Source organism: Lepidochelys kempii, chromosome 12 (genome assembly GCF_965140265.1).
Source record: "Lepidochelys kempii isolate rLepKem1 chromosome 12, rLepKem1.hap2, whole genome shotgun sequence".
Lineage (NCBI taxonomy): Eukaryota > Metazoa > Chordata > Testudines > Cheloniidae > Lepidochelys > Lepidochelys kempii.
In genome coordinates, this window is record NC_133267.1 from 20,856,201 (window position 1) to 20,872,476 (window position 16,276).

Here is a 16,276-nt window from a genome sequence, read left to right on the forward strand (position 1 = left end):
ACTCCAGTTTTCAAGATATCTTGAATTATCTTTGAGTAGCCAAGTTGTTGGTACTGAAGGGTAACATAAGCAAATCAAATATCAAGAGGAAAACCTAAAAATGAAATTGAAATATATTGGAAAACAGTCCTTTCAAATTTTATTTACAAAAAGCAATATTTATTTGTTAATTTTGTCATCTTCTATTATATCAAATGAAATCTGTGTAAGCCATTCAGATTGCTTGATAGCTTACCACAGTTTTATATTTAAGTCTCGGTAAAAATTGAATTCAGCCTTTTGTTAATGGTATGCTGTATAGTGTTGTCCACTTAAAAGAGCTTTGGCTAACATCCTAACATGCTACTTTCAGGCACTATTTTGAATTTGTTTTATATAGTTGCTTCTGAGACTTTGATATCTAGTTGCTAAAATACGAACTACCACATTTGAGCAGCGATACCTTTTAACCAAAAAAGTTCTTAATGCTTTAAAAGTGGCTTCAAGAATAAACTCATGAAGAGGGAGGCTCTCAGCAAGTTTCTGTGACTGCTCTCAAATGCTTTAAAGCTTTTGGATTTTCCATTAAAAAAGGAGTTTATCTTTTTTTTTTTTAATTATTTTTTTTTTTTACTCTTGATTATATTTCCATTGCAGTATCATCTAGAGGCCACAGCTCCACTGTGCTAGGTTCTTACAAACACCTAGTAAGAGACTGACCTTGTCCTGGAAAGTTTACAATCTCAATACGTAAGACCAGACAAAGGGTAGAAGAAAGGAAATGCAATCCTCATATCCACTGATAGGGAACTGAGGCACTGGGATCGTTTTTGCTATGATACTGCTCATAATGTGCAAGGCACTATCCAAACAAATAGTAAGATATGTTCACTGCAACTAGAGTCCTTGATTTTCGCTGGTAAACTTAAAACAAAATTAAGGGAATTAGTTAGGGAAGTTGACTGGACCGAGGAACTCAAGGATCAGAATGTGAAGGAGGTTTGGAATTAGTTTCTGCAACTTTGACTTAAAGTATCTGGAGCCTGCATCCTGAGCAAGGGGAAAAAACTCATAAGGAACAGTTGCAGCCAATACTGGATGAACAAGCATCTCAAACAGGTTATTAAGAGAAAGCAGAAAGCCCACGAGGAAAGGAAGAAGGGGTGGATCAGCATGAAAAGCTACCTCTTTGAGGTGTGGAAGTGTAAGAATAAAGTGAGAATTGCCAAAAGCCAAACAGAGCTGGACCTTGCAAAGGAAATTAAAACCAAAAGTAAAAAAAATTCGTTGGCCGTATAAATAAAAAGAAAACAAGGAAAAAAGAAGAGAGACCACTAAACACAGAGGATGGAGTGGAAATAAAGATAATCTAGATATCCAGCACCTAAATGAATACTTGTCTCAGTTTTTAATGAAGAGCATAGGGGCACTGGCAAGGTGGCTGATGGGAATGCGGCTATGGAAGTAGAAATTACCACATTCAGGGTGGAAGCCAAACTCTGAGAGCTTAATGGGACTGTAACAGGGGCCTAACTCCACCCCATCCTCTTCCCTCCAGAAACCGCATGGACTCTGCATGGGTGTGTTCTCAGTGAAACTTTATTTCAGTTTCCCTTCACCAATATCACCACAGTCTCCTGCGCTTCCACGTATTTACAATATTTGCTGAGCTTTAGGCCCTCTCAGCAGGACTTGAGGGGAACAGAGGTCTCCCTATCTGAGGCCTCTATATGACTAGATTCCACTAGCCCTGTTCCTCCCTGTCTCCCCTCTGCACTTCCTTCCTGTGCCTCTTTTATCATCCCTGGGCTGATTGGGCCAATTGAGTTCTTAGCCCATCAGCCTGATTAGCTAATTACCCCCAATCAGCTTCTGGGGCACTAATTAGCATCTAAGTGACCAAAGAGCAGGTTCACCTACTCTCTCCCTGCACTCTGTCACAGGGACCAAAACAGGGTGCCCAGGTAATCTTCCTCCAAGAATATTAAAGGAACTGGCACATGAAATTGTGATCCCAGTAGCAAGGATTTTTAATGAATCCATAAACTCAAAGCCTGTACCCTATGACTGGAGAATTTCAAATATAGTACCTATATTTAAGAAAGGAAAAAAGTGATCTGGGAAACTACAGGCCTGTTAGTTTGACCTCAGTTGTATGCAAGGTCTTGGAACAAATTTTGAAGGAGAGTGTAAAGACATGGAGCTAAACAGTAATTAGTATGAAATACAACATCGTTTTAGAAAAGGTAGATCATGGCAACCCTACCTGATCTCTTTCTTTGAGAAGATAACTGATTTTCTAGACAAAAGTGCAGTAGATATATTCTGTCTGGATTTCAGTAAAACAGTTGATACAGTTCCACATGGGAAATTTAGTTAAATTGGAGGAGATGGGGATTAATACAAGAATTGAAAGGTGGGTAAGGAACTGATCAAAGCGGAGACTAAAGTGGGTCATACAGAAAGGTGAACTGTCAGGTTGGAGGGAGGTTACTATTGGAGTTCCTCAAGGATCAGTCTTAGGACCAATTTTATTTAACTTTTTCAATAATGACCTAGGCACAGAAAGTGGGAGTGCACTGAAAAAAATTGTGGATGACCTAAAATTGGGAGGTACTGCCAATATGGAGGAGGACTAGAACATCATATAAGAAGGTTTGGACAATCTTAAAAACTGGAATAATAGAAATAGGGTGAAATTTAATAGTGCAAAGTGGGACTAACAACAAGAGTGGTTGCTATAAGCTGGGGATTTAACAGTTGGAAGCAGCAGAGGAGGAGACAGACCTAGGTATATTGGTCAATCACAGGATGACTATGGGCCACTAATGTGATGCAACCCTGAAAAAGGCTACGACAATCCTAGGATGCATTAGGCAAGGTATTTTCAGTTGCAATACGGAATTTTTATTACCAATGTACATGTCACTGGTCAGACCTCATCTGGAATACTGTGTGCAGTTCAGGTCTCCCATCTTTAAGAAAGATGAATTCACACTGGAGTGGGTGCAGAGAAGGGCTGCTAAGAGGATCAGAGGAATGGAGAACCTGTCCTACGAGGGGAGACTTAAGGAGTTTGGCTTGTTTAGCCTAACAAAACAAAGGCTGAGGGGAGAGATGATTGCTCTCTATAAATACATGAGAGGGATGAATACCAGGGAGGGAGAGGAGTTATTTAAGTTAAGCGCCAATGTTGACACAAGAACAAAGGGATATAAACTGGCCATCAACAAGTTTAGGCTTGAAATTAGATGAAGGTTTCTGACCATCAAAAGAATGAAGTTCTGGAATAGTCTTCCAAGAGGTGTAGTGGGAGCAAAAATCCCTCACTTGTTTAAAAAATCCTAAGTTTATGGAGGGGATGGTATGATGAAATTGCTGACAAAGGCATATGGCCCATCCATGTCTGGTATTGAGCAAATCTCTCTAATGGCTAGAAATAGGATGCTAGATGGGAAAGCTCTGAGTTACTACAGAGAATTCTTGCCTAGATGTCTGGCTGGTGGGTCTCACCCACATGCTCAGGGTATAACTGATCACCATATATGAGGTCAGGAAGGACTTTTCTTCCAGGGCAGATTGGCAGAGACCCTGGGATTTTTTCACCTTTCTCTGCCGCATGGGTCCCTTGCTGGTGTTAACTAGAGCAAATGGTGGATTCTCTGTAACTTGAAATCTTTGAATCAAGTTTTGAGGACTTCAGTAACTCAGCCAGGGGCTATGGACCTATTGCAGGAGTGGTTGGGTGAGGTTCTGTGGCCTGCCATGTGCAGGAGGTCAGACTAGATGATCATGATGGTCCCTTCTGGTCTTAAGGTCTATGAGTCTGGAAACAAATGTGTTTACCATTTGAACAGATTATGAAACATTTAAATGACCACAGTGACTGATTGTGGCTGCTGTTCACTGAGGAGCAAATTTCTCTAGCCACTTCTGAAGCTTTAAATGTTTTATTTTTGTTATAAGAAAACTAAGATCTTAAAGCTAAAAATGGCTTTTTGTTGTTGGGTGAAGTGAATTCATGATTCATAGATATTTATGTCAGAAGGAACCATTATGATCATCTAGTCTGACCTCCTGCACAACGCAGGCCGCAGAATTTCACCCACCACTCCTGCGAAAAACCTCTCATCTGTGTCTGAGCTATTGAAGTCCTCAGACATAGGTGAGAGGTTTTTCGCGAAGAGGGATGTGCAGATACCATGGGCTCCTGCTACATTTCCCACTTTGTCCTGTAAATCATCTCTAATTTTCAGGTAACATTGCTGTACTTCATAAATTTAAAAAACATCTACTTGTATAGATAGTTGGTCCCAAGTGAGCCAAAGCACAAAGAAGGTTTGTTTCCCCAATTAATGGCACAGTGAGCAACTGTCACACTAGTGCACCACTAGAGGAAATGATTAAATCAAATGAGAGGTACCAAACCACTGTAATAGAAGTATCAGTGTTTCTGTTTTGCCGTAGCATTATCCTGTGACAATGTTCTGGTTCACTGACAGTATTACCTAAACAATTCAGCAGTAATTTGAAATGGAAAATGTTTTGGCTAAATACCATTTATTTATTTTGCACAGGAAAACGCAGAACTGCTCACAAGCCTCATTCAAAGCCAAAAGTGTCAGATGTTTTTGAGGTACATTTTCAAGAAAATGGGATGGATACAAAGTCCAAGGGCTGTTCCCAATCTGAGGAGGAACTGTGGGCCCGATTGGAAGAGCTTGAGAGACGAGAAGAGATGCTGGGTGAATTTGACAGGTATATTACTGTTGCAAGTTTGGGCTGAAAGATGTAATTAAAATCCTTACTAGTATGAACAAATAGGTGCTTTTTGCAGTTGATTTACTTAAATCAGTGATGGTTGAGGAGCATTACTGCATGTTTAAAAGTGAATGGTTGTTGATTTTGTTTCCATTATAAACTGAGAAAATCCTAAAAACATCCATTCAGAACTCTGGATACTTTTTAATACCTTAAAATTCACAAAAATAAATACAATGTGAAACTTAAAATAAGCTGCTCATAATAAAGGAAGATCTCTGTACAGAGCCTCAGAGTAGCAGCCATGTTAGTCTGTATCCGCAAAATAAAGGAGTACTTGTGGCACCTTAGAGACTAACAAATGTATTTGAGCATAAGCTTTTGGGAGCTACAGCTCACTTCATCGGATGCATTCAGTGGAAAATACGGTGGAGAGATTTATATACACAGAGAACATGAAACAATGGGTGTTACCATACACACTGTAACGAGAGTGATCAGGTAAGGTGAATTATTACCAGCAGGAGAGTGGCGGGGGGAGAACCTTTTGTAGTGATAATCAAGGTGGACCACTCCGCTTCAAACCAAAAAAGCCTAGGTACATACATTCTCAGCTGTAGCAAAACTGACCTTAAGAGGAGAACTTAGTGTTTCTCTCTCTGATTCTGGGAAGGATTTTTATATTTAGTGTATGAACCCTTGGTGGTGGTAGTAGGCTGAGTGATACAGAGGGAGGCTTAGCGTCTCTCCCTCTGGCCCAGAGAGGGTTAAGTTGTAAGTTGCTCTTCCAGGAGTTAAAAAAAGGGAAATTGCTTTTTCAGGAATTGTAAGTTGCTCTTTCAGGAGTTAAAAAGTGAAGTTGCTCTCTCAGGATCAGACGTCAAGAATTATAACATTCAAAAAGCAGTCGGAGAACACTTCAGTCTCTTTGGTCACTCGATTACAGACCTAAAAGTTGCAATTCTTCAACAAAAAAACTTCAAAAACAGACTCCAACGAGAGACGGCTGAATTGGAATTAATTTGCAAACTGGATACAATTAACTTAGGCTTGAATAAAGACTGGGAATGGATGTGTCATTACACAAAGTAAAACTATTTCCCCATGTTTATTCCCCTCCCCCCTTCCTCAGACATGCTTGTCAACTGCTGGAAATGGCCCACCTTGATTATCACTACAAAAGGTTCCCCGCCTCCCGCCCCCACTCTCCTGCTGGTAATAACTCACCTTACCTGATCACTCTCGTTACAGTGTGTATGGTAACACCCATTGTTTCATGTTCTCTGTGTATATAAATCTCCCCACTGTATTTTCCACTGAATGCATCTGATGAAGTGAACTGTAGCTCACAAAAGCTTATGCTCAAATAAATTTGTTAGTCTCTAAGGTGCCACAAGTACTCCTTTTCTTTGTACAGAGCCTGACTGACACAGACTTTCTGTGTGATCGGGATGTATTTAATTTCTGTATACCTCCGTTCCCTATCATTGAAATGGGGACAATAAAACTTCCTTACCTCAAGTGTATTGTGAGAGTAAACTAATTAACGTTTGTGAGGTGTTTGGATTATACAGTTATGGAGCCTATAAACACCCAGATAGATAGATAGAACTAAAAGAATTGGACTCTAATTATGAGGGTAGAGTGAAGAAGGTTGGAACATAAAGGGCCAGATTTTCTACTGGAATCCAGCCCCTGAGTGGTACAGAGGAGCTGGAATCTGCCTGTAAATGTCTAGGAAGGAATCCTCTCATTCTCCTGGCATAGGGAAACTACCCAATGGCAGAGGCAGCTCCTGTGACTACTGCCTCCCTCCCATGCCCGTCATAGAGGGCACAACTTGGAAAGGAGGTTGGAGGATTGCAGAGTAGAGTTGCACTACTCCCATCCTCCAATGGCATAGGGGCCATTTGAGACCCTGTGCCAGGGTGTGAGTTAGAGCAGCCCTATAGCTGCTTTCACTGGCCTTGGGGCTACTGCAGAAAGGCCCTTGATCACGGAGCTGTAACCAGCTCCCTGACACCCTAATCTGTCTCTTGCACTGATTAGAGCTTGGTTGCAAGAGAGATTCCGGCCCAAAGTGTACAAGATGGGTAAGCTAGTATTATAGCTGGACCTTTCGCATTTCTGACCTGTTGTGGACAACTCCTCAGTAAACAACTCTTTTAATTTTGAATGACCATCCTTAGATCAGTTTTGGTCCTAAAGCAAAAATTATGACTTAAGACCAGATTGTGGCTCTCTTGTTTGTATCGGTAAGCATTTCGTTTTTGAAGTGGTTCCATTATGAGTAAGGGCTCCACAGTCTGGCCCTTAAAAAAGAATTATATCATGCGTGATATTGTTCTTCCCTAACCTCTGCCAGAAAATCTCATCTCATAAGTAAAGGAAATTATTCAGTGGCTTTGTGTGTTGTTCTGTAAGTTATCTTGTTAGGTTATGATATGCATTGATTAGTTTTCTTTCCTTCAGTATTTTTTTGCATTTTATAGGACACCTGATACAACTGAGGCAAATGGAGAAGATACAACCTCCTCTGAAGAGGAGAAAGAAGATAAGACAGATCTGAATGTGGTACACAGAGTGGAAGACTCTACTACTCAGGACAATGTACAGAAAGCAGTAACAAATTCAGAATTGTTCAGTGGTCAAGTTAATGGCCCAAGTCATTATCACAGTGATGATGAAGATGATTTAGCAGTTGATCATTTTGTACCAACTATATTTTTCTCTCATACTGTTGAACCTAAAAGGGTTTGTACTATTACTTTTAATGTATTTATTTCCATATAATGTAGATAGTCTGTATACTACATGCTTTATTTAAAATAGCGTACCCCATAGCGCCAGACAACAAAGTATACGATTGCTTTAATGAGTCAAAAAAAGGACCTACCTCACATGGGTAAGATGGTGTCAGAGTTCAGAGCTGAAGTCAGTTCCTTGTTTACTAGGTTCAAAGAGGCAGGGACCACAACGAAAGCTGCATCCTTATCCTCTGGGGAGAGTGAGTGATGTATTATCTAGAGCAACTCCTATAGTCAAAGGAAGAGGCAGCAGTGATATATTGTTGAGGGAGTCATCCAGCCTGCCAGAGCTGACGTTAAACGCTAAAGCCAGTGTGAAATGAGGACTCATGAAGAAATAAGTCAGAAATCTGTCTACATTAAAATTGGGAACAATGTCTCAAGGGAAATGGTGGAAGATCCCATCCCTTGGGAGATTAAAAAGTAATGGACAAAACACTAACAGATATACTGCTTTGGTGGGGTTGGGGGTGGGAGTGCACTAGATGTCCTAATAGGTCTTTTACATCTTTAATATCTAGGATTTTCTCATGTGACAGAAACAATAGTAGCTACCAGTTTATCTGTCATTGGACTCTAACCATAGATTGTACTCCTAATAGCACATCTAAAATGTTACTACAGGAGAATTCTAACTGTTTGAGCTACTTACAGCCCTAGAATCAATTTTTTTTTCTGAAAATGCATTTTATATTTATTTTAGACATGCAGTATTGTAAAATGTAAAAGCCGTCGCAGAATTCAACATGTTGTGTCAAACATTCATGTGAAACCTTGACAAGGAGCGTGCCATGGCATGTCTTGTATTTGGGACCTTGACTATAGACAAAGTTTAATTTGGCTCTTTATTTCAGAAGGTTTCTTTTGCTGCTCTGTGTTTTGAAATCTTCCAATTCAGACATGAATTCTCAAAAATGATACAAAAAAGTAATATTAAAGTTTACACACTGTCATATATTTCTAAAAGGTAGCCTCCCTGGTCCAAGTGTTTTAAAAATGCCTTTTATATTCAAGAGAAACATTGCATTCAGGGGAAACTAAGCTCTTAATGGTTAATGGAGTTAATAATTTAGGATGTATGGTTTGATGTATAATCAGGTTGTTTATGCTTACCCAATCCTGGTGCAAGAAGCTATTTCTTGACACTAAGTGCTAATGCACATGAATTTTGCTCATAATATTGAGACAGTGAGTACTGAGAATGTCACTGTCAGTACATTTTGTTGTTTAGCTGTAGCCCCCCAGCTGCTTGGATATGAAGAATTCATGAACTGACTTGATCCATGACCTCGTGATTGCTTCATTTTTATACTTTAGACCAATTTGTGTTTTCATTTTCAGGTAAGAATAAACACAGGAAAAAATACTACTTTGAAATTTAGTGAAAAGAAAGAAGAGGCCAAACGTAAAAGGAAGAATAGCAATGGCAATGGACACTTGGCTCCAGAACTGCCTAACATCAAAACACCAGCAGACATTTACCGGTATGTAATGTATAGTGATGGCTGCCCTGCTTTTCCCATAGCACGCTTGAAAAGTAAAGCCTTCTTTTATGTTCAAGTGTATCCTTTTTGAAGCATCCTGCAGCAACTTTGAAATTTTACCCCAAAATGGAGCTGCCCAGTGTCTCCCAAAAGAAGCATTTGGGACTGGGTGTACATCTTAAGAAATGAACACTTTTGTGTCTCCTGCATGGTTGTCACACGTTTAAACTGCCAAACTTCATAGCTATTGCATGCTGCTTTGCTGAGAGTTACATTTTCTCAAACTAAGAGCCGATCATAATTCCTTTTAGCGGTGCTTTTAAAATTTATCCCACTGCTTCGTGCCATATCTTCTGCAACTTAAAGGAATGAAATGGCTCATTGCAAATTGTTTAATTAAACATATTGTCAATCCAACTTCCTGTTAAATATTTTTTAAATATAACTGATCATGTCCATCACATTATGCCTTCTTTCTCTTTCTAGCTTCACTCCATTGTTTCTTTCCCTTGACATATCTGTCTGAGTTGTTATTGTCTCCTTCCTGTTTTCTTACTCTCCCTCCAGCTGAGCATGTTCCTTTCAGCATGTGCTTTACCTCCTCTCTGGTATATTCTCTTTCTCATTTCTTCTCTCCCTACAAAATCTCTCTTTTTCTCCTTTTCCGACTTTTAATTCCAGTCTTTCTCTTCCCCATCTGCTCACAGAACAGACTTTCTCTGTTCACTCCCTATCCATTCACTCCTCCCCCTCCTTCAAAGGGCAAGAAAAATTGACCAGAATTCTGATAGCTAAAGGACTGCACAAAGGACAAAAGTAAGATCGAGACGGGGCCAGATTTTTAAAGGTATTTAGGTGTCTAAAGATGTAGACAGGCACCTGTTGGGTTTTCAAAAGCACCTAGATCTATTGCAATCAGTGAGAGTTAGAATTTTCAAAAGCCTCTAGGTACCTTCTTGGCACCTTTCTACATCTTCATATGCCTAAATACCTTTGAAAATCTGTTCAGAGGCAACATCTAGGTGAAAAGTCCAGCCCACCCCCACAGCTGTACAACTGCTGGGACAAGAGAAGGTTTAGGGATTCATGGTGCTGTCTTTGAACCCTGATAAGGATTGGTATGTTTTGTAGTCTTAGGCTAATAAGTGAGTAGAAAATGTGAAACCCTTGAGAAACAAACAAAAAAATCCCACTTTCGAGCTGCTGAAAGGGAGCTGTTGTACTTTTTTTCTCTGTGATCCTGCTTCTGCTCCCACTTAAGTCAGTGGCAAAGCTTTAATTGATTTCAGTGCTGCACTATTAAACCCCATCGCTGACTACTTTTTCCCAGATCCCCCAGCTGCTGTGAGGTAGTATTGTTGAGGTGTCTCCTAAGGTACCTCACCTGTTTTTGAATTCTCCTCCCCAGTGAATAGTTCTAGTACCTACCTCTTCCTCTGGCAAGCTGCACCAGTACTAAATTGTCCTGATTCTCTTTGGTTTTATAGCTACCCATAGGGTTTCTAAGAGCAGCAGTGGAAATTAACTGATGCTAGTCAATTATCATTACAGTTTGGGAAAGCTATGAGCAGCAACAGAGGGATGGGAACAGTATCTCTAGACTCAGGAAGAGGACTCTCTGACAGTTCACACTGTTCATGTTTGGAAGGTTTCTTCAGAACCCTATGAACTAAAAACTTATTTTATTTTTAGTGAAAGTGTAGATGCTGAAGAAAATTATGGCATTTGCCTGGGAAAACTTCCTTGTCCTATGCGAGTAAATGTTTCAAGCACTTGTTTTTATATTCTACATCTGAAAATGATTTCACACTAGAAAACCTTCTGTTATCACAACATTCTGTTTGGTTTCTAGAAATTAAACCCTCAAAATCATCTTGTGACTATAATGTTTCTTTACATTTTGCAAATCAAGCTGTTCTGTCAAGTGTCTAAGAGCTATACACATTCTTCAAAAAGGGGAGTATACCAGCTAATCCTTTAATAGAGGCATGACAGTGTTTGGCTTGCAGAATTACTCCATGTTTATTAGTAAAGAAAATGCTTTATTGTATCTTTTAAAGGTACAGTATTGTAATACAGCAGTTGAAAAGTCAGAAATGCAAATCGTAATTAATTTGTACAAAAGACAAAGTGAGATAACTGTAAATTTGTCATCTGATCCTGAACTAGTTTATTAAAGCTAACATTTTCCTTTATAGAGTCTTTGTTGATGTTGTGAATGGAGAATATATCCCTCGTAAATCAATTTTGAAGTCTCGAAGCAGAGAGAATAGTGTTTGTAGTGATACCAGTGAGAGCAGTGCTGCTGAGTTTGATGACAGACGAGGAGTTCTGAGGAGTATTAGCTATGATGAAGCTACTTACAGTGACAACAGTGAAGGGATCTTGGAGGAGGAAGAGGAAGAGGGGCAGGAGCATCTTCCAAAAAAACTTTCAACCTTATCAGGGACATTTGAGGTACATTTTTTGATTAATTATTGATTGTTGTCATGGATAAAAAGGAAAATGTTGGATAGTGTAGTTGCCTCTACCATCAGTTTGTTTAATTTCTTTTTAACTAATTTTCCAGCTCTCCCTACCTCTCTCATCTTTGGGGAGAGATTGCCAGGAGAACCGTTCTTCTCCCTGCACTTATCCTTTTCCTCTCATTGTGGGATAACCAGCTGAGCTGACTATTTGCCACTTTTGTGTAGCAATAGACAGTATCCCTTCCACTGAGCACTAATTGCTAATCTGAGGGAGGGAAGGCGATTTCGTGTATACTGTAGGCTCCTAATGTGTTAACACATCAATTATGGAGAACCTCCAGGGCTTATTTTATATTTTAAAATAAATGGTGTCATTGGGCTCCTCAGAGTGTTTACGGAGTCCCATGACAGGAGGAGAGAGGAGGTTGTCCAGCGGACATAGAGCACAACTTTTGGCATTCCGGCCTTTAAGAAGAACCTGCTCTTTCAGGCAAGATGCCATCGAAGAGCTGAACCAAATATATTTCCAAGACTTTGGAAAGTCTTGGGTAATTTCTTATCATAAATGAAAGAGATTGTACGTCACTGGTGCATGTGCTGCGAAAACCATTGAAAATGTTCAGAAATGAGATGTGGCTGCTGCTATGCTATGCATGGGATTAATATTTTACCTCTGTTTTTGTTATGGAAAATTACAGCAATTTTTTAAAAGTTAGGTTACATTGAATTTTCAGAAGTTCTGTGGACAGAAGGCATCATCAAAGGGAAATGGTTTCTTCTGGAAACATAGTTATTTTTAAGAAAAAGTAGATTCACAGAAGACCTATTGCATGCTTTACTCTGTAAACAGCCACATGGTCCTGTTGTTGTAACCCTCATGCCCCTTTTGTTTTTCTTTCTATCCACTCGTTATATTTGTTTAGACCCTAATGCTGCTGAGGGATCCATGTGGCAGCCCTTATGCCTGCATGGAGTCCCATTGACTTTAAAGATATTCAGTCGGGACGTAAGGATCTGCTGACATGGATTCTTTTGCAGGGTTAGCCCTATAGATGGTAACCTTTTTGGGGCTAAAAGAAAAGGAGTACTTGTGGCACCTTAGAGACTAACCAATTTATTTGAGCATGAGCTTTCGTGAGCTACAGCTCACTTCATCGGATGCATCCGATGAAGTGAGCTGTAGCTCACGAAAGCTCATGCTCAAATAAATTGGTTAGTCTCTAAGGTGCCACAAGTACTCCTTTTCTTTTTGCGAATACAGACTAACATGGCTGTTACTCTGAAACCTTTTTGGGGCTGAGACTGTATCTTCTGTATGTTGACCATCTAGTACAGTTTTGGTCACTGTAAAACCATAACAAATCATTCCTATATCAATCCATTCTCTGAATAGGGCATGTATCTATAGTATCTCTGTATTTTTTATGTAATTATATCACACAGAGCAAAATGCTCCAGTCAGAATGAAAGGGACGTTCACTTTTAAAAAAAAAATTGTTGTTTTGCTTTCAGTTGTTTTTATGGTTATTTGAGGTATATTATTTTTCTGGCAACATTTGCCATGTGCTGATTTTTTTTCTTTTTTCCTAATGCAGCAGAACATCAATGGCTGCATTTTATTTACCTTTTTATAAAAATGACACTGGTGTTGTTGAACAAATCAGCAAAACAGGCACAGCTTTGGGCTTAGTTTAGCTGTTGGAGTACAGCACAAAAAACATTTACTTTTTTGCAGGTCCTGCAAGAAGAGTGACTATTTTGTTTTGCTGAGTTTTCCTTGGCAACTGAGTAACTCTCTTAAAAGAGCAGATTTAATAAATCTGGTATCTATTCCCTCCCGCCCAATATAATGATAAAATCTTGGGTGTAAATTAGTGTACCTTTTTTCTGAAATGCCCTGAACCATTTTTAATTTTTGGCACATAATATTGTGACTTTTTGAAAATGTTGTATTTTATATTGCATAAGCAGAGTGTTATGCATACTGTAAGCCCATGGCTGATACTAAAAGCATTTATGAAAAAGAGTTTTTTACTAGCTGCTTTTCAAATTGTAACTATCCTGGCTGTTTGTTTTTTCTTTATGTAGCAAAAAAGCTATATTGGAAATTGTAATTTTAAAATACTAAGCACATATGGTTTTAGTTGGAATTTATAAAGGAAGAAAAGAATTTGAAATCATTTGTTGCTCTCTTAAGTTTAAACTGCCTTGACCAATTTTTGATCATTTTTGGTAAGAAAGAAAAAATGAAAACCAACAAAATATAGGTAAACTTGTATTCTAGGTGCCATCTTGATGTAATTAGAAAAGGCCAAGATATTAAGCCATGAAAATATGACGTATGAGGGGAAATGCTGACAGACCTAAAATCTGCAAATTTTTCCCATTTGTTATCCAAGATGAAATTGCCTGTTGCATCATCTATTTTATTTTCTTGAACATGTATCAGTGGGAAGCAATTTTTTCAGATCATTTATGCAGTTAGGAATGTGATTAAGTAGTACTTTTAAAACACTATCTTTCATTCAGATTTCTTTGAACAAGCTATATTTTGAGGTTAATTACAATTTGGTTACTTATTCAAGGAACTACCATTGATTTAAAGATATTTCTTTACTTTTGATTAAAAAAAAAATAACTATCCTAATAAGGCTAATATAGGGTAATGACCTTATGGGCAGAGCTTCACATCTGCATTTTATTAGCTCATTCTGAGTTTTCTTTTCTCTTGTAGGCTTTTTCTGGAACTGTTATAGAAAAAGAGCCTTTGTCTCCCTTAATACTACACCCAAGCATTGCTCACCCTGTCCTGCCTACCATTCCGGAGCGAAAATCAGAGGAAGTTCTGTCTGAGGCATCAGAAGAAACTACAAAGAGGATTTCAAAATTCAAAGCTGCCAGAATGCAACAGACAAACTAGGCCCTGCTGCCTACACATTGAAAGTTTGAATATTAACGCTTAGTTTCACATTTGTTGAGATTATGTAAAACTATGTGCATTACGCCTAGTTAGTAAAAAGGTATCTTATGTTAATTTGGCATTGTTTATCTTAATAGACCTCTATTGGTGATATTTAAAAAAAAAATGTTTGAACACTTCAATATTCAGTTTATTTTGTCAATTTCCCTGTATGTGGTCAGCACCTTTGTATATGTTTGCCTTATGATAACAGCACTTGGAATTATTTTTCAAAGATTTCTCTTCATATGCCATTGGTTTTATGTTTAAACCTAAATATACAGGCAGTTTTGTACCAGCTGTGATGTCCTACTTACCATCTGGACAGTTTTAAAGAAACTTTTCAAATTTCAAATTGATTCAACAATTATATTTCATTACTTGCTTTAGCATTTTAAGACACTCTTGTATCCACATTGTTGTAGGTACCTGCTAAAATTCAGGTTTTTTTCCTTCTGTTGAACCTCTCTGATATCTTACTGTACAGATCTCTAAAACAGAATGCTGTGTTCATGTACACTGAAGGGAAGTTTCTTTCATGGAAAATGGTATTTTGTAAAATTAAACTTTTCAAGTAAAAACAAAGCTGTGACTTTTGTTTTTGTTTTTTTTGTTGATTTATTAAGAACTGAAAATGTGGAAAGAGTTTCTTCTTTGAAACTCCTCACTATTGCATAGACACACAGTCTGTTCTCTTCCCCTTTGTGTAGCAAACACCCATTAATTTCAGTGGCAATTACATGCACATAGGGAGAGGAGCATAGACCCAGACTATGGTTACAGAATCCCCAGTTTTTATATATTCAGATAATATTTTAATTGTCATGGAAATACCCAGAGAGGGTGGCTGCTAAATGTCTTGATTGCTGCAATTTTATTTCAAAACTTAACAGGACTAAGGCGCTGAGAACTGAGGCAAAATGTCTTGAAGCAGCAGATAGACATGATTGGTCTCTGGCCCAGGGTTCTGTGGATTTAACCATGTGGTTACCCAGGTGACATTCCTTCTACCCCCCTGCACAGTTCTTGTTCCCACCAGCATCTGGCTTTCCAGGCCTTGGCCATCTCATTTGGACAGCAAGTCTCCTAACACTACTCCCAGAAAAGTATTTTGGGCCAGGATCTATCCAGCTCTTGCAGCTTGCGCTCTCGGGTTTGTCTCTGTTCCTGTGGTGTAAACTGTCCACTGCCACACCCAGGAAGGCAGTTTGGGGGACTGGAGACATCTCTTCCTGGTTTTAAACTTAAATTTGTTCCTACATTTTCTGTAATTAAAAAACTCATTATTTATCTTTAAGTTGGCTTTAAAATGCAACTTCCTTGCTAAAACTGCCCAGAACCAACCCAACAGCTCACCTAGGTTGCAAACAGTTGTTTTTGCAAGTGTTTAAGTAACAAAGAAAATTTATGATCATCTTCAAAGAGCAAAGTGTGTATACAAGCAAAGTGAGTAACAACAACAGTGCCTATGATCTCTTTTACTCACCAGATGTTTAGTGTGCCAAGGCGAAGGAGAACTCTTATCCCATCTTGTGCCTAAATCAGTATGGGTGTCCACCATAACTGAGTAACCATAAAATCATCCATGATAAAGTTTTCAGGTGACACAAAAATTGGGGGAGCGGTAAATAATGAAGAGGACTGGTCACTAATTCAGAGTGATCTGGATTGCTTGGTAAAGTGGGCACAAGCAAACAATAGGTGATCTAATATGGCTAAATATAGATGTATACATCTAGGAACAAAGAATGTAGGCCATACTTCCAAGATGGGGGTGGGGCGGGGACTCTATCTTGGAAAGCAGTGACTCACAAAAAG

The 16,276-nt window shown here is 38.8% G+C and overlaps 1 protein-coding gene across 5 annotated transcripts in view; it reads left to right on the forward strand.

The window, feature by feature from the left end:
* URI1 (URI1 prefoldin like chaperone) overlaps positions 1 to 15,043 on the forward strand; it is a 61,747-nt gene extending 46,704 nt beyond the window's left edge. For 4 of the 5 annotated variants that reach the window (XM_073307796.1, XM_073307797.1, XM_073307799.1 and 1 more), the window contains 5 exons: positions 4,557 to 4,737; positions 7,233 to 7,494; positions 8,889 to 9,031; positions 11,230 to 11,488; positions 14,234 to 15,043. In XM_073307796.1, the coding sequence (XP_073163897.1) occupies positions 4,557 to 4,737; positions 7,233 to 7,494; positions 8,889 to 9,031; positions 11,230 to 11,488; positions 14,234 to 14,419 (1,031 nt within the window). In that variant the 3' untranslated portion in view covers positions 14,420 to 15,043. The remainder of the gene's footprint in view (positions 1 to 4,556; positions 4,738 to 7,232; positions 7,495 to 8,888; positions 9,032 to 11,229; positions 11,489 to 14,233) is intronic. The other variant, XM_073307798.1, reaches the window with a different exon arrangement.
* Positions 15,044 to 16,276: the final 1,233 nt, after the last annotated feature.